The 27,740-nt window shown below is 44.5% G+C and overlaps 1 protein-coding gene across 1 annotated transcript in view; it reads left to right on the top strand.

Annotated features, from left to right (window-relative positions):
* The first annotated feature begins 2,427 nt into the window (after nt 1–2,427).
* LOC119647247 (probable G-protein coupled receptor CG31760) overlaps nt 2,428–27,740 on the top strand; it is a 178,263-nt gene continuing 152,950 nt past the window's right edge. The window contains exon 1 of the mRNA XM_038048125.1: nt 2,428–2,610. Coding sequence (XP_037904053.1) covers nt 2,428–2,610 — 183 coding nt within the window. The remainder of the gene's footprint in view (nt 2,611–27,740) is intronic.

The following is a 27,740-nucleotide window of genomic DNA, read 5'->3' as shown; positions in this document are numbered from 1 at the left end:
TCTGCCCTGGGAGCAGCGTAATCGAAAGTGGCAACAGGTGGCAAACGCTCTATGTATATATAATCGCAAACAAGACATAAGTGGGAATTATATTGAAGTGAAATCCATCCTAGGTTCAAACTTGCACCAAGCCGAAGTGATTTTTTTTTTGTTTAGGATGCTGGAAGTCCTGAGCCCGCATTCAATTGACGACGGACCGGACCATTTGGAAAACAACTTTCTTTTTTTCTTGTGGTCCACGGACTCCTCGTTTTGAGTTAAACACCCAACTGAGTAGAATTACAACCACGTCACATGCACAATAAGTTATTTGGGAAAATTCACAATTCACATGACTCAAGAAAGGATTATTTGACGTCACAACTCTTCTGGAGCTAGCCATTCTGGAGAGCCGAAATCAACCCAAAACGCTATATCGGGCGCTAGCATTGTGTCTTCATATGAGGACTTCTACACGGCAATCTGCGCTTCAAAAGTCATACTAAATATTTGGCCCTTATATCCGGTAGTCGTTAATTGTGACTTCTTCATTTTCTTTAAGCTTTGTCCTATTCACAAGCTGGGTCGGCTTGCTGTGATCGGTTGTCTCCATCTGGATGTAGTCAGGAGGCCTTCAAATCACCATCTAAAGTATCAAGTCATCGTTGTTTCGACCAGCCTTTTGGTCGCTTACCGTCGATTTCGATGTCCAGACCAATTTTGACTGGTGAAGTCTCTTTAGCGCCAAGTGCATGACCATACCACGATTACCAAGTTTTAACACCCGCTCATCTCACCATCCACATATCAACTATCCATATAGTCCAGAGGTAATTTCGGTATAAGTTTATCAGAAGAGTAAGGGAAATTGCAGGTAAGGGAATTCGACCTATAGTGTACCATCTCCAGGAAAGTAAATCTGACGGCGGACTCGAATCTTGTTCGGGAAGACGAGGAGATGTTCTTAATGATCTGCTATTGATGAGCCCAGAATGAGCAAATTAGCCAAATTAAACATTTGGCGTGGCTGATCCTGTCAGCGGTTTGCACGAGAGGAGCTCTTACTGACCTGAGTTACCGAGGCGCGGTTTGGGGAAAGAACTAAAAGCCATGAAGCATCAACAAGACAAAATAGAATTTATTGCTTTTTTCATCACATCATTTGCAGTCAGAGCGATCAACCGCAATTTTTCATGTTCTCGTCAGATATGAGTACAAAGACCCTTGAAGCACATCCTTCAGGAGGTTTGCTTTCAAAGGTGGTAGGCCACGCATCCAACATGGACTTTCCTAAAGTCGAAGAGCCTATGTGCTGCCTATGTTGATAGTCACAATCACCGTCTGTGTGCTTGCACACGCTTTCCTGAGGCTGACAATAATTGTAAATCCTGCACTATTATAGAAGTAATCTTGCCTAATTCATGGTGCTGGATAGATAGATTGATACTCTTGCACCCGCACACAAATTAATTTTGTACTTGGCTGAGAAAATCTTTCCTCTTTCCAGTTCAAGCATCAGACCCCTTTTAAAGTTCCTCTGAATCCTGCTGACATTTGGCTGAGGACTTCTTCAGTTTTACTCTTTCCACTGAAAGCATGAGATCCCCTTTATGGTTCGTCTGAATCCTGCTGACATTTTTTCCCTAAGTGTTCAAGTTCGGAGTCAACCTTCACCTTTCGTAGTTTACCTTTTTATACCCGTACCAGAATTATTAATTGAATTCGGTTGGATCACTATTTTGGCATTTTTTTCAAGGCCTTTTTCGCTTAACCTTAATCCAGTCGTCTCAATCTTTTCAATTGGACATTGGCTCCCTTCTAGCGCTAGCATTTTGAAGATTGTTTCTTTTAAGTTAATGAGATTTTAGTTTCATCGCTCCAGTTGCCAAAAGACTTTTTGTTTTTTGGGCACCTGTTGGTTGCGTGGGTATTCCCTTTACCAATTGTCTTACCGCCCTAGATATTGCAGAAAATCTTATAATCGCTGAGCCTCTCATTTGACTCCTATATTTGAGCACGATTAGTGTCATTCTCGCTTGTGACGACTATTGTTCTTCGCGATTTTATTATGACTATTCGACGGAGCGACGTACTAGACTTAAACACCTCGTTTTCTGAGCCCCTTGCAACATTAGATGTCACAGTAACCAAACTGTCCACCACCGAAAGTGATGTCTGTGCTTCCACCTAACTATGACATTCATCTTTTTCGGAAATTGAGTGGATTTCCACGCATACAAAAAATAGTGTCGTTTTAGGTTCAGTTTAAGGGAGACCCCCGTGCACACAAACAGGGGTACATAACTTTCTTCAAAGAATATAGCCATATGGGGTGTCAGATGAAAGGTCTCGATTAGTAGTTCTCCAAAGAGGACTTAATTCTGAAATATATTTAACTAACTCAATCCTTTTTTCTTCTTTTTAGATACCCGCCGATGATAACTAGCCATGGTAAAGGTTGTACCGAGGCTGTGGTTTTGGTACAATTCCATAGCCTGGATAAGGACATCACATTGCAGACTTTTACTGATCACCATCTTAGCGATCAGCTTCGGAGTTCAGGATGTCTACGGAATCGCATGGTCGACGAAGAACTATGTCAAACTTTCAGACGGGAATTTGGTTCCAAAGGTATTTTTGTTGTTCTTGAACTACATAGTTATAAGATCTAGCGCATAGGTTTAAAGTTGTATTCCTAAATGTAGGTTAGCTAATTAGTAATAGTAATTTCCCCAATATAACAAAAAAAATAGATGAAATTGAAGTTTTAAATTGGCAGTTATACTAATGTGCATATAGCATCTCCGTTACTCTCACTTTTGTGCTTTATTCAGATTAACTCCTTTCTTATGGAAAAGTCGTCATTTTACAATTTTCACTTAGTTTAAACTATTTTCAGCGGTACCCTCGCTCTCATAAAATTAAAGATTTACCATTTAATACTGACATAAAGTTATATCATCAAAGTGTTGCTGTTTAATTGCGGTTGAATATTGGAGAGAACATCCTAACCTAAGCCCGAGGTTTATGGAAATCATGCTTAACTCTCCTGTGTTTACCCATATTTGAACTTCGCCGTGAATATTCCAATCTGTTTACTTCATTTGTATCCACTCTCGTGCTCTAATTAAATTTTAATTTGGCTGTAGGCCCAACTGAAATTTATACAATACATAAAAAATTTATGAAAATTGCTGTGGGAGATATCGCAAATATAATACAAATCAATCTCTTTACTTGCTGCCAATATAAATTTTTTAATTTTTTTTCTACTGATTGGAAAAAAAATATATTTTGGAAGTCTTCGGGTCAATCCATTCAAAATGGATTAGGATAATTACAAAAGGCGCCGAAATGTAAAGGAAACAATAAAAGGGTGAAGGAAAGTAGCTGATGCTTTGGTGCCAGGAAGAATCTCTGGACTGGAAAAAGCTACTCAACCGCTGCAAATCAATGGTCAATTTAAACTTGAAGAATTAACCTTCCAATTGATTGAAAGCTTGTTTAATTAAAAATTAGCAGAAATAGCGCGTGTGGACTTTTAGAATTAATTCCATGAAAAACAAAATTGGAAGTGCAAATGAATAGTAATTACTTTCTTACGGCAAGCTGCTCTGTTAGTATCTACCATCGTTTATCTCACACCAAAGTGAATCCAAAACATTAATGACTTTGAAACTTGGAAAATTCATTCATTTTAATTAAATTAAATATTATACGATTCCGTAGCCTACACAATGACGAAATCTATGAGCGGTACCATGACCGTCCGGTTGTGGATAAAATCCGGCTCAATAGGTTACGGTGGGCGGGTCACTTAATTCGTATGGATGAAGATGATCCCACCCGGAAAGTCTATAAGGGCAATATCTATGGTAGGAAAAGAAGACGAGGCAGACCCTGCCTAAGATGGAGCGATGGCGTGGGCCAGGACGCCAGACAGCTTTTAGGGATATCGAATTGGTGGACCTCGGCGCAAAACCGGGATGTCTGGAGTTCCTTATTAAGGCAGGCCTAGACCGGATACCGGTTGTTGCGCCGTTGATGATGATGATGAAATATTATACAGTAACTAGCTGAATCAGGGAGACCTTGATCTGCCCTAGTATATTTGTAAAAACAGCCGATTTTCTTCAGGTAATGGAGGAAGTAAACCAATCTGAAGATACACTTGCCTTTTGACTTTGAATGTGGATGTTAAATGACCAGATGTTATTTTACAACATGCATTGTACCTCCCAATATGCTGTCAAAACGCTCAGTCTGTGGTGATTTTGCCAGTGGAATAACACAGACCAGCCATTTCTTAATGAATCTTGAAAGCACTACAAGATGAGCACAATATAGCCACTAGATCAGTGAGGAAATTTCGATGCATTTTCAAATCGTAGTCTTCATTGTAATTGAATGCTATTTTATTGGGATCGATTCTCAATCTGGCCTTACTCTTCAGCAGCAGCTCTGAAAGTAGACGCTTACGAACGTATGTGTAATTCGTACACCTTTTTTGAAATGTTTCGGCACCTCTTAAAGTCGAACCTCAAGCTCGCAAGTTAGTAAATCGTGCATCCCGCTTTTCTGTTAAGCAGAAGCTCTGATCTCATAATTTATCCGGGATGGGTCTTATTCTTCTCATGTTTCAGAAGCTCCTGAAGTAGAGGCTCTGATTCGTTCTGTTTCCAGTCCCGAGTCTCATTCTTTCAGCAGTAGTTCTACTGGCTGCTTAATCAATCATCATGACAACCACAGTCACTGTTTCTCATGACGACCGGTTAAAATATATATAAGTTATTCCATTAGAAACAGATAGACAATGGGCCACCTACAAGGGGGCGGTACCATCAGGAGCGAACTCAAACTAGAAACGGTGGTGGAAAACCTCAACACAGTCGTCATTGTCCCATATTAGGCCAGCTGTCTGGCTAAGACAGTTAAGTCATCAAAGGATGTACCACGGTGGAACAGGAACCTGCCCAGAAGGAGAACAGAGGTACGAATACTTTTCAACCGGACAAAACAAACCGGGGACTGATAGAGATACAAAAATGCACTGACTGCGTATAGCAACGCGATGAAGGAAGCAAAACGGAACAGCTTCAGGGAATTTTGTGAAGGGATCGAACAGATCACAGGAGCAACCAAACTTTGCAAGGCTATAGCCAAAGGCGGGGCAATATAGAGGATATTATTTCCCGTATTGCCAGTATTCCCGATGCGTACTTTTAAGCGGAGGCTCCACCAAAAGATGAGCGTGTCGCCGGCAAAATGTAATAGTTCTGTGCCACTCTCTGGGATTGGAGCGTCACCTGTGAGAATGTTAGAAACTGTAGGTCCTCAAATGGATGCCTGCGGTACTCCAGAACTGACCGAAAGAGATTGAAAATGTATTAAATTTATTAAAAGTCTGATCACCAGGAGAGGGAATTCAAGGTTAATTAATAGTTCCGTTAACCCACATGAAATCAAAGGCCTTTCCAAGATCTAACGCACACACTACTGCGGGTTATTTGTTGACGTTAAGTCTGCGGCTGCGTGAAGGCAGCTTAGAGCATGTTAAGTCTCATGCTTGGCTCGGAACCCAAACTGGTGGTTCGGTATAATGCTTTTCTAATCGTAGTGTTGGACTAACGCCACTGTCCATGCTTTCTCAAAAAGGTTGCCCAAGTTGGAAAGGAGAGAGACGGGCCTGAAGTTTTGTTGTTCGTGAGAGCCGCCTTTTTTCTTAATAGCAATTATCTTCGCTACTTTCCAAGTCGTAATTCTGTTTCCATTTTTATGGAAGCTGCGTTTGAGATATCTACGCCAAATCTGCCTGACTTTCAGATGTGTTAATATTTGGTATGGCAGTTTATTAAACTGAATATCATCGACTTTGAGGAACTTTGTGTTTCTTCGTGTAGCAGAGTTGATGGCATCACTAGCCAAGATAATGGCTTCATCCGCCCCTTTTGTCCGTTAGATTATGCGAGACTGTTATTTTTTTAGGTTTAGCTGTGGTGCTAATTCTGCCCTGAGCTTATCCCAGAGCGTGTGGGCGAAGGTTCTTGTTCTTCTTCGTTGGGTACTCGCTTCTGCAGTTGAGATGAGAAGGAAAGTTTAAGCTCAACTGCAAAGTGATCGGACATTCCTGGTAAAATTTTGCACGTTAACACCTGTAATGTGAGTGTTGCTTCTGCGGACATTATGAAATAGTCAAGTATGAATTGACTTTCAGGTCTTGTAGGTGTGTCGAGTAAGATCTTCTCAAGCTGGTTTAATGGGTTTTGGTTGTGGATCCATTTTTCGATGGTAACCCCATTTCGACTTTTTGCCAAATCGCCCCAGGAAGTGTGCCTCGGGTTGAAGTCGCCACCAAAAATTAGGTAACCCCATTTCGACTTTTTGCCAAATTGCCCCAGGAAGTGTGCCTCGGGTTGAAGTTGCCACCAAAAATTAGGTACTTTAATTCTGACTGGAAATCGCTTCTGGCAACCATGCCCTTGTATGCCAGGCATTCGCGGTAGTTGGCGGGATGTCTGGTTTGGTCGCAATTGCAGCAATTTTGTGTGGCTGCCGCGGGTCTTGGGCATTCCCCTCACACATGGCCTTTTGTGCACCTTACGCACCTGTGCACGATGGAGCAATTGACGACGATGTGCCCGAAGTTTTGGCGGTTGTAGCACTGCACTGCCTGAATAGGATTGATTTTCTCAAACGAAATTTTTTGGTGCTGTATATACTTCACCTTAAATGGGCTCTTGAGAAAGCTCGAAGGTAGCCATGAACAGCCCCGATTGTGGATGCATTAGGTTGTGGTTATGGAGAAGCTTGTCGGAACGCGTGATAAGGTTGGATACGGTTTTGGCGTTCAAGTGCAGATACTTTTCATTGTGGTCTCGGATTATGTCAACCGGGTCTGTCTGTCAGTGGAGACCGCAGGTTATCAAGGACTGGTGGGGTGCTTATTGTGACATGTAGCCCCTTTTCTTTAATAAGATTGAAAATCGTCGCATGATCTTCGTTGCTCTGCTGAAAGATGAGGGTCCTATCGGCCCTTGTATTCTTTAGGGTTGTTTTCAACCCTTTTTCTTTCAAAATTCGCAAGAACTGGGGTACATTGATTTTGCACCCAGTGCTGGGCGGAATTTCATCTTTTTGGGCGAGTAGTTGGGGAGGGGGTACCTGTGGATTTGCCGGAGGGGCACTTACTCTACTAACACTGAACTTATCTTTTATTATTCTCTTCTTCCGCTCACGAAGTTGAATTCGTCGCCTTCTTTTTCTTCGATGAGCACTTCGAGAGATACCAAGCGCCAGCCTGCTGGCAATCCAGTTGCCGTATCTGGTGGTGCACGCAAATCTGAAATTGTAAAGGAAATTGTTTCTTTAATTGCTCCTTTTTTTAGTTACTTTGTTGGACGTATCCAACTATTATTGGCGGCACTGTACAGGAAAAATACTTCCTTGGAGAAGCTGATCCTGATGTGTGTCCATTCATACTGCAAGCGGGCAGGCGTGGTGATGAGTCCGCGAAAAGCTTTCGATAAATCAACCTCAAGTGTTTCGTGTTAGAGACCCTAGAGTGTCTCCTTGATATCCACTTAAAAACAACTATGGACAGGTCGCCCCTTTTCAAACCCCAGTACGCTAACATTAAAAGTAAATCCACATGCGCTTTTCTAAACAAAGAATTTAGCACTAGTGGAGTGATCGCCACACTATAAGCGGCCTTATTAGATACAGATTGAGCATTCAACAACATCAGTACAATTAAGAAAGCTCTTACTAGAAGATAAGTGGATTCGTGTCTTTTGCAGTGGATAGTATCTACTCTAAAAACCAGTATAAACCACTCCGATCTGGGAGAGCAGAGCTGTAAATAAAGTGGCGCCATCTCCCCGGGGCTGTGGTGGTAGAGATGGATAAAATTTTACAGGTACTAGTAGTGAGAGAGAGTAGTGAGGCCGCCAGTGATGTGCCCTGGGTTAACAGCGCGATTGTAGAGGCGCATAGTAGGTAGGTATGCTTTTAAGTTGCAAAGGAACCAATGCTATTTATCACCAGGTAAAGGTCTTCTAATCTACTTTCTAATCATCAACACAAATATCATCGCAACTCTCTCCGAATAGTAAATCCTTTCCAGCTTGTTAACTTCCTAGTCTTACTCATCTCAACCTTTTTCATTTTCGACAGGAGAACAACTTCCACTATTGAACTTATTTCATCCCAGAGAAAAAAATTATTTCATCCTTTTCGGTAGAACTTGATGATACTCCGATACTTGATATATGCGACACCTTCCTTAACCACATTTCAAATTGTCCATTCCCAGTAACAACTCCATTCGGGCTTCATTCTTCACAGATTCTCCGGCATAAAACGAAACCCTAGTTAATCGACTGATCGCCCGAAAGTCACTATCCTTCCTTCAAACAGCCACTCGAGCACACGTGAAACTCGAATTGTGCAGTTTTCGGACTCACCGCCGGCCGAGCTGGCATTTTGTTTTTTATTTAACTTCACATGCACTTTTCGGTAAATTCACGTCATGTTCCTCCAGCCTAGCGCATCATGTATGATATACGTGATGACTTGTACATAACATGAAGGGACCGAGACGTCCAAAGTGAAACCCCTTCCCTATATTCTCTAGTTTAGCAGACCCAGAGACATGCGAGTGCGTATCAACTGCTGTTATCCAGGCTATCCTCTACATATGTGCTCATTGCATTCTACATTGCCTGTGCCAACCCGCTTAAGCAAAAGCCATGTAATTGAACACTTGCGTCAAAATGCACATAGCACTGCCATTCATAAATATTACTCGGAGTTACATAAAGTTTTAGGATTATGCAGGCCAGTACGGCCATTATTATTAAAGGAATTAATTATTTCTAAAATATCGGGGAACTTTCAGATCTTAAAAAGAAATTTTCATCTTCAAACAATTGCCAGGCTCCAAATCCTTGACAAGAGTCGAATACTTTAGAAAAAGTTTAGTCTTTTTCTCGGTAGAAGGCACTAACTCAGTGGGGTGGTCAATGAATTAAAATTTATATTGTTAATTGTAAAGTACACTTGAATTCTACCCCCACCTACCCTTGACTGTTTTTCGACCCTTCTTTTGTGAATTTTGCTCAAAAATATTTATTAGGGTATCCATTCTGCGTTCAACTGGAAAAAGGCAATCCTATCACCTTCCTGCAAACAAAAGAAAACACTTAGAAACTTCTTAAGGACATTACAAACGCTACAAATGCCTGGAGGGCTAAGATTACACAAATATATTGCTAAGCGAACCGAAATATGCATTATAGTGGGGTGAAATTTGTGATAATGCGGAACTTTTCAAACCCGAACCATATAGCAATCAAACGAACTTAATTTTTCACAATTAGCTCACATAAAATTAGGACACAATTGAAACAGATAAAAGGACCCAGGAGGTTTGATGAGTATACCATATTTAACGACGCATTATGAAACTCTAAAGGAGAGATGTAGACTTTTCATAAACCTTTGGGAACATGTGTGTCACATCACTAGATCGATAGTGGCCACGCATAGCATTCACCATGTCACTATGCACCTTCCAGGTGTAATTTGATGAAACAAAATTGCCCAGAGGAAAAGCGTTAAATTTTCAACACAAAACTATTTTTAAAGCACATTTTTTACTCACAAACAATTCCATAAACACGAGTCGGACAAATTGAATCGTCTCATCACACCACGAGTATCTACATACGTTAGAGTATCGAAATCCAGCTCCAATTTCAACAGACATCCCTGCCTGTGTAATTGCATCCATTATTTAGTGCTGGAAAATTTCACCCTCTAATGGAATAAAACTTGAATGATTCTACCCTTTCATGTAATACTCGCACCCCCACAAACGTTTAGACGAGACATGAGAGTTACCTCACTTTCTGCTACATGAAGGGGCCGAAAAGATATTTTTAGCCCACCTGTAGCATGCGATGGGATCTACTTGGCAGGGAGAGTATATTGCACATAATACTACACATATAGTGAACGTGACGTGATTTGTGAACCCCCTTTAGAATTTGAATAGAAGCGGGGTTTTTGCAAGTACCATGTTAATTCTTGAGGGTTTATAACTTGAAAATAAATATCATGGCATAAGCGAAGTTAAGAGAGTGTTGTGTAACCCTCATTTTCGAGCACTTGCCAAGGGACTATTAGACGGATCAAAAGTGAATTTCTTCCATTAAGTCGCAGGTATTAGCACTTATGTAAGTTTTTCCTTTCAGAAAGGTAAAATGAGATGGTATTTCACCCTCTCCTTTCAAAAGGCTTTAAAGTTTTGAGGATGGTATTTGGTATCCTTAGCTTTCTGTAGTTGTTGCCCGAACTCCATTGCATTTGTGTTTTATCTGTTGAGTTGAATTCCCTTCTCAGTTATCTGTTAAGTGAATCCAGTGAAAATTTCATTGTTTTTCGTATATATTTTTTTCTTTTTATAGCAACTTTTCTTTTCTCCAACCAATTCTAATTTCACCATGAAAATAACGCAGAGCCCTAAAAGCAAATAATCCGGGCCCGAGGTGAAAACTTCTTATAAAAACTAGGCCTAGGATGAAAATTCTGCGGGGTGACTATTATGTTCTTTTTGTCGACTTTCTTGGAGGAGACTTCAAACCCCTGAGAAGAATCCAGGTCCGGGTTGATTTCCCTCTTTCTACCTCCTCTCGCCAAGCCTGTGATAAGGCAAACCAAACCAAACGAAATGTTGATTATTTTAAACCTTTTCCAATAATAAGAGTGGCAATTTGAGTCGACAAAGCCAAGTCAACTTATTAATCTCTGGTTTGGATAAATCCTTTATATTTTTGCTTCTCCCCGCAATATAATTTCCAGGCTGGACCATGGAGTACTCATTTTCTGCCCAACTACAGAGTGCTCAGAAGCAAATTTCTTCTCTTCCCCCTTTGGTTACTTTGTAGTTAGTACAAACCAATTTTGAAATTCAAATCTACGCACAGAATGTAAGACTCCCGCAACAGTACGGACCACCAACTAAACACCTTCTTGTCATCAGAGAACTAGCCTGGAATTATTTGACACATTACTTCGGGCTAGCCTCCCACTCTCCTGGCTTTGGGATCGTTCCAGTCAGGGAATGCTTTTCACCAACGGGAGAGGAGGGGAGGAAGGCGGTTGCTAGTTTAGGGAACCCCTTCCCCAGCCGGTTGAGTTCAATCTTCTTCAGAATTAGGAGAGCCCGAACATAATGCGCAACACGACTCCAGCTGCCAGAGCTCTTGAGCAGGTTTGTTTAGCTTCATCCGGCACTCCATTGCAGAACACACTATCAGGAGATAGCGCCTTCCCAACCCTGTGCAGGTAATACTGAAAACCTCCACGCCCGCTTAGAAGATGGATAAGGAAGTAATCAATCTTACCATGCGCTCGGTTCAGTCACGGGTCTAAATTGTCGATGAGCTGCGCAGTCCATCTGCCCCTTGGCTCATTTTGCCAAGAGAGTTTCCGCTCGGTAAATATGCGTTGACTTACTCCACAGGCAACCACCTCTCTTCACTTTTCGCCCTTACAGCAGTAGTTAGTTTTATGCTACTTGGCAAGGAGCGCAACGGGGATCACTTCCGCGATTACCATCACCACCGGTTCTGAGACGGTGTGATGAGCAGACGCCACTCGCAAAGGTCCCCGTCTCTGCACTTGCGCAAGGCACTTACGACGCACCTCCTTGTCAAGGTCACCAGCCCGTACCTCCGCGGCATAGACCAGAACCGGCTGCGTTGCTCCCATAAGAAGACGTCTTCTAGTAGATAGAGGGCCCCCAACATTCGCCATAAGCCGACTCAATGCCGAGGCTCCAGCTGCACCCCTCCGCTGCTGCTTTGACTTGCTCGAAGAAGCTCATCTTTGAATTGAGCATTGAACCAAGATTTTTAACCGCTGGTTTTGGCTCTATAGTCAACTCACCAATCGATATGGAACGTAGGGTCGGGATTGTCTTTCTGATCAAGATGACTACTTCCGTTTTTCCACCGTAAAGCTGAAACCATAACATGGTTCATCCATCCATCCATCTTACGGAATTGAAGGCATTTCTGTCATCAAGCATTATGACAAGCACTATCCGTCGAGATCGGCGGCTGTATGTCTCAGCTCGATGAACCGCATCTACGAGCACCATAATAGTATCTACTGTAGATCTCCCTGTTCTAGACCCAAACTGCTTTGGGGATGAGTCCTCAGAAACGCGGACCGCTTCAGTGAGTCTACTGCTGATGAGCTTCTAGAGCACTTTTCCGGCGTGTCAAGCATACACACCGATCGGTATGCAGACGGGAGCTCCGGGTCTCCTTTACCATTACTGATCAGCACGAGTCTGGCTACCTTTCAGCGACAAGGAAAAATGCCCTCCTGGCGCTTGGCGGAACACGAGTTTGTAAACTTCCGCCGGGATGCCATCAGGACCTGGCGCCTCCTTGTTTTTAATAGTGAGAACTGATTCTTCGAGCGCTCTCATTGTGAAAAGAGGACAATCTTCGACGCTTTCCGGGCTATTGACATCAACCCGTACAGGAAATCTGGGGAAAAATGTCAGTGCAATGCCGTCCATCTGGTCGATATTTAGTATGCAGGGCTTCCGCAAAGCTCCGACTTCGCAAGTAACAAGCATATAGCCAAGTCCCCACGGGTCCTCATGCACCTTGTTGGCCAGGTTCTGCCAGCCGCGAGCTTTACTTTTATTTATCGCGCTGCGGATTCTTCTTTTTGCTGATCTATAATGTGCCTTTATGGCGCATGTCTCCTTGTTAGTGTGTAAACGTTGTGGCAAACGGCGGAGCTTATGGCACTCCCTCCGTAGGTCGGCAATTTCTGCCGTCCACCAGTACATAAAAGGCTTGTCGCGGCTGGGCATGGAAGCCTCAGATGCCGTCATTATCAGGTTCATCAATGAATTTACGATGGTGTCAGCTGCGACGCTATCACCCTCCAGAGCACCCTCGGCTGTGCCTGCTCCAAGAGCTTCCACTAACTTGCCGATGTTTACCCTCGCTATATTCCATAGGCAGGGGGAGCTTCGCGTCGGTGCTCGCCGACAACCACTTCCAAAGCGGTCACTTGCCGTCCACTGATGATCCCAGAGATTCCGACGCAAAAGTGATGTCAGGAATGCTTCCTTCACAGCCTGAACCCCTAAACGATGGTGTGGATCCGGTGTTTAAAACTACGAGCCCGGTTCTCGCCGCCATTTCCAAAACCCGTCTTCTCTGGAGACCGGCCGAAAAGCCGCCAAAAGTCCATCATCGTCTCATTCAACGTCAGGTAAACGCTAAAAAACTTTATCCGTAAACAGCGAATGCAGACAAACCCATTCCCTCAGCATTGGCCAAAAAAAAAAACCACATCCCCAACCAAGATGACAGCTGCGCCCGATGAGTCGACATGCCATGAAGCCAGGTCCCTGTTTCGGTATTGGGTGCTGATTAGCACTAGATCAGCATATACCTCCACAGCGAACTGTCCTAACAACTGGACTCCGATGGATATTAATTTGTAAAATAAGGATCATGCCGTTCGCGCCATAGCCCTTTTCAGTTCTGCCCTAAAAATTGGACACCGTTCCGAGCCTGCAGTGTGTGCGATGCTCTCACTAAATGCGCCACGATCCCTGTAGAGAACGCAACTTTCGCTTTCCTTGCAGGTCTTCGCTTGGTGACCTATCTGCCTGCTTCTCCGGCATGTTGTCCTGCTTTCCAATTTCTTGCAAGTTGTTGACGTGTGTTCATAGTTCAGACACCTGTAGCATCCAATTTTGATTTTCCCGCAGCTAAGGAGTTTTCCATATGGAAGACACCTCTGCTCCGTTATCTTCGTGTTTCATCCTGTAGCAGATTTCACTAAGGACTTCTGCAAATGTCTTGCCTTTCATCGGTTTATTGAGCAGAGCCGACGGTCTAGCCGTTCTCCGTTTTCTCGTCTTTTCTAGCTTTTGGACAGACGGGTCTCTGGATGCGTGGTCAATTTTTCCGTCTATCCTTCTTTGCACTTTTTTTTGTGCCCTGCAAACTACTTTTGATGGTCTCTTTCAGGCACGTTGTCCTCTTTCCGCTTTTTCCCCAGCTTGCTTTGCAGTGAGCTATCTGTGATCCGTTTGGCGGAAACAGCGTTCTCAGCGAGGAGTGCGACTGTTTCGGATTTCCAATCGTCTTCCGCTGCTCTCTACATTTGCTTGTAGAAGGAGATGCGATCCAATAGTTCCTCCAGTTCCATAAATCCGTTTTTGACGTTCCTCTGGAGAAAAGTTGCCGATCACATACGCTTCACCACTGCCGCGTATTTTCTAATGAGCCTTTCCTCTTTGGCTCTAGCTAGAACGGTCGACTACATTTCCATTCAGTTCCTTTCAGAATCCACCTGCTCAGGACTAGGGGTTCTGGCTGGGCTTTTTTCAGAACAAGGGCACTACATGGTATTGGAGTTGCCATCCCCGCAGCGTCAGTCGCGCCACTTGGTAAGACTCCCTCTTTATTCGCTCGTCCCGGTGTCACATCGGGTATGTCAGCTCTCGCTGCCTCTTTCGCTTCTTTCAATAGGAGGTACAGGTTATTTATACTGATTTCCATAAAGCCTTTGATACCGTTGACCATAATATTCTCCTCTCCAAAATCTCATTACTCGACTTCCCTCCCTCAATCATCTCCTGGCTTTTCTCTTATCTCTCATACCGTTCCTGCAAAGTTCATTTTCATGGATACTCATCTCGTTCCTTCTCTCCTTCCTCTGACGTTCCGCAAGGCTATATTTGGCCCCCTACTCTTCCTGTTTTTTATCAATGACCTTACCTTCATCCTCATCTGCCCGTGTTTGCTTTATTTGCCTCTGTTTCGTCACCGCTGGACTGTGTTCTCTTGATCCCTTGATAATTTAGTCCGTTTGTGTTCGGCCAGCGAGCTAGCACTGAATGTCAGCAAATGCCGCTGGATGTGCTATTCGCTCAAACCCTCCCCAACATCCTTTTCCTATTCTCTTAGTGGACATCCCCTTTCACTACTGACCTCCTTCCAAGACCTGGGTGTAATATTCGACGGTAAGTTTCGTTTCAGTTTCCACTTCGCTGACATCATCAATAGGGCTTCCAAAATGTCTGGTTTTGTCTTATGTTCCTCCTCGGACTTTACCTCAATTCAGTCCTCTTTAACACTATTCAATTCCCTTGTCAGAAACATCCTTGAATATTGCTATGTAGTGTGGTCACCTTTCCGCATCGTGACTACCGCGAAGTTGTGCAACCCAAATGCACCCGGACCCTATAAATATATTATAAAAAGAACCTTCCAGGGGTTGACTATCGGTCACGACTCCGCACTCTCAATCTCCCCTCCCTGCAGCAACGCCGTATCTTCCTTGATATGTGTATCCTTTTCAAACTCTGCAATTGCTTGATGAACTGTTCTGCCAACTCGGATATCACTTTCCGCACTCTTTGTTGCAATAAGGTATGTCAAATGTTGCTGTTCTTCTGGCGTTGTTGAGCCATGGAAGTCGAGCAAATATACACGTTCTCCGCTCTCGCTTGCCCCAGTTTGACTACGACTAGGTCTTTGGAACTCAGATCCAGTACAGACTTATTCTGGCAAGGCAGGAGACTCTAGACCCCTCCCGATCACCGTCTCTTGTGCTATGGCCTTTTGATGTGACAGTCACCCACGATCCCGGGCTACTATATTAGTACTACATCGACGTCTTCCTCCAGGAAAAAGACCACCAGATTAGCAGAGGTGCACTTAGAGTGCTCCAGATTTATCTGCGCTACCCTTAGCATGATTTTCTTGCATAGGAGATTCATCAATCCCCGTCAGACCGTCGTTCATCATCGCCCTGAATAGCTCGTTGTCGGCCGCGGCTCCATCAAGGCTGTCGTCACATTTTTACATTTGCATTCCTGCCTCCAAACCGTACTTTGTCATCTGCCTTTTCCAATACTTCAAAGCACTGGGGTTCCTCTTATTTGATAAGCACCCAGTTGTCAATGAAAATTCTGGGATTTTGAAAGCGCAGGTATTGGACGAGCTTGTCTTTATCCATGAAAACTTTTGGTTACCAGATGCGAGCGACCGGTCTCTTAGGGCTGTCGTCGTATGAGATGACTTTGAGCTTTACGCTCTCCCAGGTGTCAGTGATTTTACTTGAGCAGACTACGTTCGAATCTGACATGAAAATCGCCATCATAAGCGAACCGTATAAACACCATTACGGTGGCATATGGGTCACAGATTCGACTGGTGGAGCGGCGAAAAGGGCTCGCGGTCGACAGGCCATACAATGTTCTGCAAGTCAGGCAGCCAGTGGCTTTGTGTGGGCGAAAATAAGTGGTGTATATGTATACAGCTGCTACGCCCCACCAAGTTTGACACTGTCTGAATTCGAGCAAATGCTTGATAATCTTGTTCTCGACGCGAGGGGACGAAGTCCAAAGGTGATTGCTGGCGATTTCAATGCTTGGGCCCAAGAGTGGGGTAGTAGGCAATCAAATGCTAGAGGACGCAGTTTATTAGAAGCTTTTGCGCAGATGAACGTAGTTTTGCCTAACGAAGGTTCTGTAAACACCTCAGGCACGGTTATAGACCTGACCTTTGTCAGCCCTGCGCTGACGCGAGGTATGTCCTGATGCGTCTGTGTACGATACACCCACAGCGATCACCAGGCAATCTTCTTTGAGACATGTGTCGAGCGTCAGGCCAAAGAGCTATCATGTCCAAAACCAAAAAAGATTTCAGGCTGTTCTGCAAAATATTTGGATGAGCAGACCTTCATAGAGGTGTGGTTAGATCAACCTGATGAACAAGGCACCTCTACGGAAAGAGCCGTCCATCTGGCTCAATGCATCGCCAAAGCATGTGACACGTCCATGCCTAGAAGGTGTTCATTCCCCAGTAGAAGACCAAACTACTGGTGGAATGATGAACTGACCGCCCTTCGATCAGCCTGACACCGAGCCAGAAGAGCGGCTCAGAGGGCGGTAGGTAGAGTCGATCAGGCGCAAAAAGAGCGCGCCTATAAGGCAGCCCGCAAAAACCTCAAGCTCGCCATCCAACGAAGCAAGAGCGAGTGCTTTAAGGAGCTCTGCTCAGAAGCGGACATAAACCCGTGGGGGGGGGCGTTGGTGCCTACAGAATCGTGATGGGACGATACATCTCCGTGGATCACGTGTCCCACCTTCTTGCTAAAAATCATCCAGGGGTTATTCCCCCAGCAAGAGGAGAGCACCGACACATTCCAACCACCTCTGATTATGACGGCAATTCCGCCAGTCACCAGAGAGGAGCTGTTGGATATCTGCGGTATAATAGGAGACAATAAAATGCCGGCCTGGACGGAGTACCGACTAAGGCCCTTAAGCTTGCCGTGAAATCCAGACCGGACATGTTCGCTGAGTTGTTCGAAGCGTGCATGTCCGAGGGGATATTTCCAGCGGCATGGAAGCGGCAGAAGTTGGTACTTCTGCCTAAGCCTGGTAAAACTCCAGGTAAACCATCCTCATACCGACCCATATGTCTCCTGGACACGGTGGGGAAAATGTTAGAGCGGGTAATCTATAATAGATTACTCCCGGTTATTGGTAGCCAAGGCGGCCTTTCAGATCGACAGTATGGGTTCCGTAAAGCCAGATCAACCATTGATGCCATCAAATTGTTTACTGGCTTGGCCGAAGATGCAATTCACGGAAAGGGTAGTACCAGCAAATATTGCATGGTAGTAACCCTGGATGTGAAAAATGCATTCAATTCGGCCAACTGGAATCTAATACGCAAATCTTTAGCGAAGGTTGGTATTCCCGCCTATCTCGCTGCTATCGTCGATAGTTATTTAACTGAAAGGAGGCTCTGGCATGATACTGATGACGGACCCCAGGAGTACGTTGTTTCCGCGGGTGTCCCGCAGGGCTCCGTATTGGGCCCACTGCTGTGGAACATCATGTACAACGATGTACTTAATCTTCCCCTTACGGGGGAAGCCACAGTGGTGGGTTACGCTGACGACATAGCGCTGGTTGTTGTCGCAAAGCATCTCGAAGATGCTGAGTTATACTCAAGTCAGGCAATCGGTGCTGTTAAAAGTTGGCTAAAGGGCTTTGGGCTGACACTTGCGGATGAAAAAACGGCGGCGGTCCTCATCACTAAGCGTCGGAAGAGAAATTATGCCTGTATTAGGATCGGGAATCATATCATCACTTCCAAGTCGACCATCAAATACTTGGGGGTGGTGATAGACAGGAAGCTTAGCTTAGCACCACACATGTGGTGTATGTTTGCGACAAATCATCAACTGCAAGTATGGCCCTGGCAAGGATGCTGCCGAACGTGGGAGGGCCACGACATACCTCTAGGTTGCTTATAGCCAGGGTGGTGGCCCCGATCATGCTCTATGCAACCCCAGTTTGGAGGGAGGCGTTGCGGATGTCAGGGAACGCTACCAAACTAATTTCAGTCTACAGGAGGACAGCCCTGAGGGTATGCTCTGCCTTCAAGACTGTCTCAGATAATGCAGCATTCTCACCTCTGGAATGATGCCGATTGACATCTTGGCAGATGAGATGCCGAACATATACAATGCAAAGCCAACCTCTTCCTCATCGCGGACGAAGAAAACTGAAAGGGGGAGATCCATAAATAGATGGTAAGAACGATGGAAATGCTCGGCAAAGGGTCGGTGGACTCAGAGGCTCATTCCTGCCATCAAGCAGTGGTTGGAGAGACGACACAGTGAGATTAATTATAATCTCACCCAGTTTCTCACGGGACATGGAGGATATCTCCACTACCTTCACAAGTTTAAATTGGAGACCTCACCTGACTGTCCAAACTGTGATGGAGTCCCAGAGGACCCAGAGCATGTATTCTTCCACTGTCCGAGATTTGTGGAAGAAAGGAGGAACCTAGAGGAGACTCTAGGAGAGGGGCTGGTACCAGAAAATCTGGTGCCGAAAATGCAGCCAACTGCATGATCGCATCTATCCAAAATAAACTGCAAAAAGCAGAGGAAAGGAGAAAAAACGCGGTCACGTGCGCCGCGTATAGAAGATAGGTGACAAAACTAGAGTGAGCTGACTCCGCCCCGAGATGTAATACCTTATGGTGGTTCCGCGGGGCAGGGAGGGAGTCGGGGGTGGTTTTAGTAGGTAAAAATCCCACACGCTGGTATGTCCAGACCAGTGTCTTTTGAAGATTTCCACCTCCTCAAAAAAAAAAAAGGTGTCAGTGATTTTAACTTCTTGCGAACCGAGAAAGTCCGTGGAGAATTGATCCTCGCACAGTGAAACCTGGAAAACACGGATCACCTGGGAGGAGTCAAAACAGAAGATGAAGCAATTTGCTGTACATATATATATATATAGAGTTATATAGAGTCAGGGGAATTGCCAAGAAACGTATCAGAAAAGTCAACGATCGATTTCTTTAATAACTGCCTTAAAAATGTTTCGATAACCAAATCATCTAATGAGGAACTGTACAAGATACGAACTTGTGTTTCGAAAGGTATCTTTCCTAAGACCGAACTCCTTTTTCCATACCGTACCTAAATATTCCAGAGTAAGTGGTGGTAAGACATCTGGTTTATAACTTCAAACTTTTACTAGCAACAGTCGTGGCAGAGCTTTCCAATATTTCACCTATCTCATCCTTTCTATAAACTTGGGCTTCTTAGTTTGAATATTGAATAGGGTTCAATTGTAATTAATGTCATATTTCAGGTTCAACAATTTCTGAGTGTCATTTCACTGATATATTGTCTTCTGACATATTGTGATCCTGGCTTACATTACTTTCAAACTTCATCAAATTTATTCTGCACTCCAATCTATTAATATAAACTAATTAATTTCCTTGAAACCATACCGACATCATCTCATAGAATTCCTGAAATGGTAAAGTCGATGTAAATTCAAGTCCCATCATCCTGAAAAACCCAATCTTCCTCTGGAGAAAATTCAAAACAAGGATACGGCGACAGAGACAACAAAAATTTCATTTCGTCATTAAAATTTGAAGACTTCAGAAACTTACTCTGTCAATTTTGAGGATATCCTCTTGAAAACTTTGTCCGTGAACTTAGTCAAGATATTGTGACGTCTATCGTCGTCGTGGAGTCCTTTTTCTGCATATAAGAAACGAAGGAATGGTTTAAGTGTGATTCCCTTTTACTGCGTTGTTTTGATTTGATTACTCATCAGCTTAAAGATGTATTTTCATCACTTCAGTGACATTCTACGTAATTTTGTTTTATTCTACTATTCTGTTGACACGTCTTTAAGGAATTGTTCGGGATAGACTTAAGCTGCTGTCTACTTTGTCATTGCAAGGATTCCATCGTTAAAAGTGCCTGTCTCACTAACAAAAGTCCAAGGAATGAGATTCCACGTCAACTGCAAGAGATGAATAGTTGGAATTGTAAAAGATACTTTCGCATCATTTCAAAAAGGGTTTTCGAGGATTCACAGAATATATTGCTCTGTTTACTTGGCAAATGCTCAAGATCTTTACAGATTCTAAGGAACCATCTTCAACTTCAGTACTCTCAACATTTGCGTATCTTAACTTACGTTTGTCTACATAAATACGTGTGCAATATAGAAAGGATGCTGATTTAAAATCATTTAGTTCGCTGAAGAATTGTTTCAACCCTCAGGGGTCCTTGCAATTTGCATTGTTAGAGAAAGTGTTGACGAGGACGAAAGATCTAGAAAAAGTTTGGTAGCTCATCCTCGTTTTAGACTCTTCCCAAACCCCCCCCCCCCCTTTTTGCCAATCTATATAGTAAGCACCAGAAATAAAACTTGACAATTTTAAATCCAGAAACCTGGGGCCCATTTTCATGTTGTTACTTCACCTTGCCCAGTCTTCGCTTCCATTTTTCCACCCTCTACCGAACCTACCCTCCAACTAACAAAGAGCAAACACCCCTCTCGCTCATTTATTGCTTTTTTCACGACTCCTAGGTGGAATGCAATGAAACCAAAACAAAATGAAAGAAAATGTCTGTTGGCAAATGAAAAATCGATAGCAGATGAGCAAGGTAATGTCTGTCTGGAGATACAGAGGATTGAGAGAAATGTAGAAATATTTTCGGGACATTAACTTCTAGTAAGGAAAATAAATATCCTTTGGACAACATTAGAATTGGAATACTTTTCTCAGAACTTTCTCTGAATTAAATCATGCACGGTCTTATCGGTATATTTAGTTTTTATTGACCAAACAGAAAACCCAAGAAAACAGGCTCATATTCTGTCTGCATCCATGGACTTTGTCTTTCAGCTTTGATATGCACACATTATTCTAATAAAAGAAAATAAATAAATCATCGTAATAACGAAAAGACTAAATGACGTCTGGCTCGACTGAATACTTAGCGTTGTCTGGTCTAGAGGGTGACTTGCCAATTTTTATGTTCCTCAGTTGCCTTTTACTGCAAGCAAAAAACACCGTAGATAAATTCTTCATTTCTAGCTGACGAAGATAAGATAAATATTTCATCCTATTCTCTAAGAACTAAACAAAACAAAGCAAGCGAGCTACATAGATTATTAAGACAAAGGGGCCACAGAGGTCAATCGGGGGACTTTTATTGGCAAACTTTTTATATGATAACCTCAACCTCCCTAGGATGGCAAATAGAGTAAAATATGCGAATGAGATAGCAGCTATCGTTTTCGGGAAATATAGGGAAGATGCAGAGTAAACATTTAGAGAAGCTGTTCTACAGTAGTTAGAAGCAGGAACGTAAGTTGCCACTAGTGGACTATAAAACACAGGGCCGTAATCTCCATCACTGGTGAAAGGAAAAGGATATGATCAACAAATGTACCCCTCTCATAATACGTCGTCAGACTACCAACTAAACACCTCCCAATCGTCAGAAAGCTACCCTGGAACCGTTTGTCACATTACTTCGAGCTAACTCCCGAAATCTCCTGCTTTGCAGAGCCTTCAAATCAGGAAATTCCTTTCACCAACGAGAGAGAAGGAAGAAAATTGTTAGTTCAAGGAACTCGCTGCCATTCGGCGATCTCGATTTTCTTTGCAATGAGAAGAACCCGAACATAATTGGCAACACAGCTTCACCAGTCAGCGCTCCTCAGCATCTCCTCGACAATGTTGTCTGGAGAGAGATCTCCTATTTTTAAATAGAGCTGTTGAAGAATCCCATTCCACCTTCCACCAAAGAAAGGTGCAATGAGCATCGTCCACAACTTGCAACCACATAATCCGGAGATTTTGTTATTCCAATCCTCCTCCAATTCAGGTAAGACTGGAAACCTCCATGTCCACTTTGGAACTGGGTGAGGAAATAGTGAGTGTCAGCCATGATTCAGCCACGCACCTAAGTTGTTAATGAGCCGCGCAGTCCATCTCAGTATAGTTTGATTTTGCCAAGAGCAACTCATCTAGGATGTGTTCCTGTTCTTCCCGAGCAACCAGCTTCCTTGGCTTCTCTCTCTTGCACTTGTATATAGCTGTACATTCCTTAGCAAGAAGGGCAACGGGGATCACTCCGAGATTACCTTCACGCCAGTTCAGAGACAGAGTGGTATGCAGATGCCACCCGCAAAGCTTCCCATCTCTGTACTTGCGCAGGACGCTTACAGCATGCCTCCTTGCCAAAAGCGCACCATAGAGCAGAACAGATTGTGTTGAAATCATCATTAGACGTCGCCAGTTAGATGTAGGATCTCCAGTATTTGCCATTAGTCTATTTAATGCCGAAACTCCAGCTGCAGTCTTGTTCGCTGCTGCTTTGATTTACTCAAAAAAGCTCATCTTTGAGTCAAGAGTCAGTCCAAAGTAGTTGACCTTTGCTTTTAGTTAGGATGACTACTTCTATTTTCTCCAGTGCAAGGTTGAAACCGTGAGCATCCATTTGTTAACCTTTCGTATCCATATGCCAAGTTTGTTTTGCGCCTGTTCGACAGTGCGTCCTGCAACAAGCGCCGCGACATCACCTTCATAACTTCTGGCATATCGAGTTTAAGTAGACTATCATAGGAAGCGTTCCAGAGGTCTGGCCATAGGATGGATCCCTGCACTTCTCCTGACGTGACCTCCATCCTCCTCCGACCCTCTAGCGTTTCGTAGAGCAGCGGCTCCTCAGATAGTGCTTCAATATCAGTAAAGGATAGTTCGGTACGTGGAAAGTATTGTCTAGTCAGCCGAGACAGTCGATCTAATGGAATTAAAAGGGTTTCTTACGTCAAGCGTTACGAGGAGTACCTCGTCGTGCCTCCCTTCCACGAACGGCATCGACAACTTGCGTAACAGCGTCAATCTCGGATTTCGTTGCTCCAAAACCAGACTGCCATTGGGATAAATCTACGGCAGCTTTTCAAGCACTTTCTCAGCAGTGTCAAGCATACAATGTGGGCGGTATGAAAACATCAACTCTTTCTGTTTCTGTCTCTTCTCTTTCTGTCTTTCCCTTTGCTGATCAACGCCATCCCCGCCACGTTCCAACGAAAAGGAAAATGCCCTTTTTCAGCCAAGCGTTGAAAGTGCCCAGCAGTACTTCTGGACGATGTTGGAACACTAACTTGTATACCTCTGCTGGGATACCATCGAGTCCTAGCGCCATCTTGTTTTTCATAGAGAGGGTTACTTGTTCCAACTTTTTTATAGAGAAAGGCGGGCAGTCCTAGGCGCGAAGAGCTTGCGGGGTGCGCAGAGAATAGTGTCCCTACAATGCGATTTGTCTGCTCGGCCTTAAGTGAACTGGATTTCCGCTGAGCTCTGATTTTTCGGATTACCAGTTTGTAACCGAGCCTCCGCAAGTCCCCATTCACATTGTACCTCCTAGGGGTACTAGCACTGAGGAAGGAGGCACATGGTCTCCGAAACGATCGTATGCGGGAGAAAATAAAAATATTTACAGGATAAGGAAAAAAAACCTAGTTCTCGTTTCTCAACTTATATACCAACTGTAAAAAAAAAAAAACATGGACACTAATTTCAACTGAAAAACTTTACAACTAAACACAGGAGCCAGGGAAAGCCGTCCCCTCGGCCTTGTGCAAGAACCCTAAGGTGGGTGTCAGGGTGCCATGAAATTCGGTCCATGCTTCGGCACTGCTCACTGACGAGCAGCTTTGGTCTCCGCAGGGGCCGGTGACCGGTTGCACTTCAGTGCATATTGGTTTGTAGGATGCGAATCATGTTGACCGCATTCAAGCTTCCAGTTCCAGTTCTGCTCTGAAGACTGAACACCGCGCCATGCCCTCAAGGTGCGCAACATTCTCATCAGACGCGCCACGGTCCCTTCATAAGACGGAATTCTAATTTTCGTTGAAGGTGCTCTCTTTATTGCCTATCTGACCGCAATTGCGGCCCTTCTCTCAAGTCCCCAACATGCTGTCCATAATCCAAACATCTGTAACATTTGGTTGAGTCGGCTGGGATTCGTGACCTACACACACCTAACCAATTCTAATTTTTCCCCTGTTTACCCCTGGTCACCGCCGAACATTCTCATTTGATGGCCTCTTCTGCCTCGTTCCTTTCTGTGGGATAGTCAAGGTCTCGGATATCCTGGGAAAACCTAGGTTCTAGGCTACAAACTAAAGCTTTCTGTTCCAGAAGCCACTTGACTGCTTCCCAGAATGTACCTTTATTTATTGTTCCCGGCCCTAATTCGTCAAGGACTCCCCACCCTTCGTTTTTCGACTGAAAGGCACTTCTGCTCCGCTATGGAAGGTGTGAAAGGGCTTAGTTGACCCAGGGAATGCACTTACTTCCTTTCGAACGTGCTTGCTGGCCTTGCACTTCTGGCATGCAATGCATTGTCTGGCCTAAGAGTCCTTGTTCATGCATGGCCAGAAGTATTTATCAGTGACTACCCAGTTCGTCACCCTGATCGTGTATTGCGCGAAATACTTTCTTGCGAAAATCGGCTGGAATCAATGGCCTGGTTCCCTTATCTGAGGTCTCGCAGTAAATAAGAGGTTGGGCTGAAAACAGTAAACTCCTTGAATTTGTATTTGGAGTTTACCTTCAGGCTCTGAAGCTCTACGTCGTCTTTTTCGACCTCGGCAATTGCCGTATAATCGACCGCGGCGGGGACTGTGACCTCCGAGATTTTACACAAAGCGCCTGCAACAACAATGTCTTTTTTAGACATAGGTTGGATATCAGAAGTAAACTAGCTGATATAACTCAAGTGCCGAAGTTGACGAGGGGACGATTTGTCGGGCTTTTGCCTAAACGCAAAAGGAAGGGTCTTGTGTGAACACGGTAAATGGCCTGCCCTCAAGGGAGAAAACGAAGTATCTTATGACGGGGTATGCGACGAGTAGATCACGATCGTATACGCTGTCGTTGCCTTGAGCTGGGTTGAGCTGTTTTGAAAAGAAGCTTGATTCACCCGTTGATGAACGATGGCGTCTACCGCTGTATCTGAGGCATCGACGAACACAGCTAGGTGTGCATCTGGCTCAGAAAATGCCAGTAGTGTTGCATCAACAAGTTGTTGTTTGACCGACTCAAGCGCATTAACGGCATCAACAAACCACGCAACCTCGCGGGAGTCTTTAGTTTTGGTCCCAGACAAGTAGGCGTTCAGGATCGCTTGGTGATTAGCGGCCTTGGCCAAGAGACGACGATAGAAGTTTAACATACCCAAGAACGTTTGCAGATCCTCAACAGGTTGGATACCGTCAGAGGCTATCAACTGGCCGAGAAATTTTACCTGCCTCTAGAGGAAGCTGCATTTTTCAAAGTTTAGTATAAGTCCGGCATCAAGAAGACGTTGAAAAGTGCACTCGAGATGTTCTAAGTGCTCAGATTCTGAAGAGGCAGCGACCAAAACATTATCCACATTATCATCATCGAACAAAATTTCAGATTTCGTAAGACAGAGCGGATGAACCTCTGGAAAGTGTCCACAGCGTTGCAAAAGCCGAAAGTCATCCTAGTGAACTGGAAGAGTTCCCGAAAGGAGTGCAGATAGCCGTTTCTGGAATGTCTTCGGGAGCGTCAGAGATTTTGTGGTACGCTTTGGCTAGATCCAAAGTCGTAAAAACACGCCAGTTTGTAAGCGATTGAGTAAAATCATGGGTGAGTAGAATGGGATATCGGTCTGGAACTGTCTGAGCATTAAGATGCCTATAATCTCCACATGGCCGCCATTCGCCGATTGGCTTAGGGACCATGTGAAATTGAGAGGACCAACAGCTATTGGAAGACCTGCATATACCTTGTTACATTAAATCATCTGTTTTTTTACAAAGAGCTTCTGGAGTGACAGTAGACGCACTTTTGACAAGATTGGAGAGCCGGTAGTGTTGATGTGGCGCTGAACATCGTGCTTAACCTGCTGGGAGAAACTACTTTCTGAAGAGTGCGCGAATGCAGTGGTCGGAAACGTCCTCGAAAATTGTCTTTTTGGTAGGTAGAAATATTCCCTGACGTCTGTAATGAGGGTCTGCACCTAATATGGAGGTGCTGACATCCGGCAGAATGAAACGGCAGCAAAACGTTCGCGCAGTCCGAGAGTCACGTCCATCTGCCTGTAACCATAGATGCAGATGGGCGAAGAGTTCGCAGCCGCCACTCGTAGATTTTGCGGCATTAGGGTGTTTGGACGGAGTACAGGGAGAACGGACACCTCAGCGCCCGTGTCGACCAGGAAGCAACGTCTCTTAAGGGGTCGAAGATTGTAAGATGACGTGGTAGTGCGCTTCGAGTAGCCATCATCGAGGAAAACAGCAATCTTAGTTTTCTGTTACGTTAAACGTTCATCCTGTGATACATTTAGTCGCTGAAGTTCCGTAATTGCGATGGTACCAGCAAATCGTCGAGGTCGATAAAGGTCCCGGCGTGTGTCAACCCGAAAGCAGACCTCGACCATGGTTGCAATCAAGATCTACCTCCCGAACGCAAAGTACCAACTGTCGCTACGAGCTTTATTACCGCATCGACCAGTACTGTCGCCATCGACTTAAGCTCGTCCACTTCCCGAGGAGTGTCTCGGGAAACTTTCGCGACCACGGGGCGTGCGTACACCTTGTGTACTTTGTCGGCTGTAGCGAAGGGCACTTCCAGCGACCCAGAGTCCGTGCAGGCAAAGATGGCGCGGGTGCCCTCCCGGAGTCGTTGCAGCCAAGATCGACTTTAGCAGCTCAGAGCCGACCTTATCCCCACCCAGTTGCTTCATTTCTCAGAGCAACTAGTTGGGGATACGGTCGCCAAGCGTCAGGACATTCAGCAAGTGATTCAGGTTTACTTTCTCATCTTCTGAAAGGCGCCGAATTAACTGCTCCTTCAGGCGGACGTTTGAGCACTCTTCAAGTACGTCAGTAACAAGCTCAATGGTCTCCTCGTCGAGGACGATGGGGGCGGAGTTGAAACTTGTGGCATCCGCCAAGACGTCCACGTACGCTATTTTTCAAAGTGGCTCTCGCCGCACCTTCGGTCTAGTCGAGCGTGTTTGTCATGTTGACATGGTTCGCCTCAGTCTCCTATCAGGCCGTCAGCTCTTTCCACGGCCATTCAATGCGGCGGCAGAGGCGAATTCGCGTGGACGTTCAGGTTCACGCCTCCAATGTACCGCCGCACTCCCACATGGGAATGAAGATAGGATTTCGAGGTAAGGCTTTGGTGTGCCTTCAGAGGGTCTCCCAGGTTTTGTGATATATCGTGGGTACCAATCCATGTTTTCTCCCTGATTCAAACCCGCGCTTAGTATACATTTTTGACCTTAATTAGTTTTTCTCTGTCAAGTCTCCCAAAGACTCT

Source organism: Hermetia illucens, chromosome 1 (assembly GCF_905115235.1).
Source record: "Hermetia illucens chromosome 1, iHerIll2.2.curated.20191125, whole genome shotgun sequence".
In the NCBI taxonomy this organism is placed as follows: Eukaryota; Metazoa; Arthropoda; class Insecta; order Diptera; family Stratiomyidae; genus Hermetia; species Hermetia illucens.
This window is presented reverse-complemented; position numbering and strand designations above follow the sequence as displayed.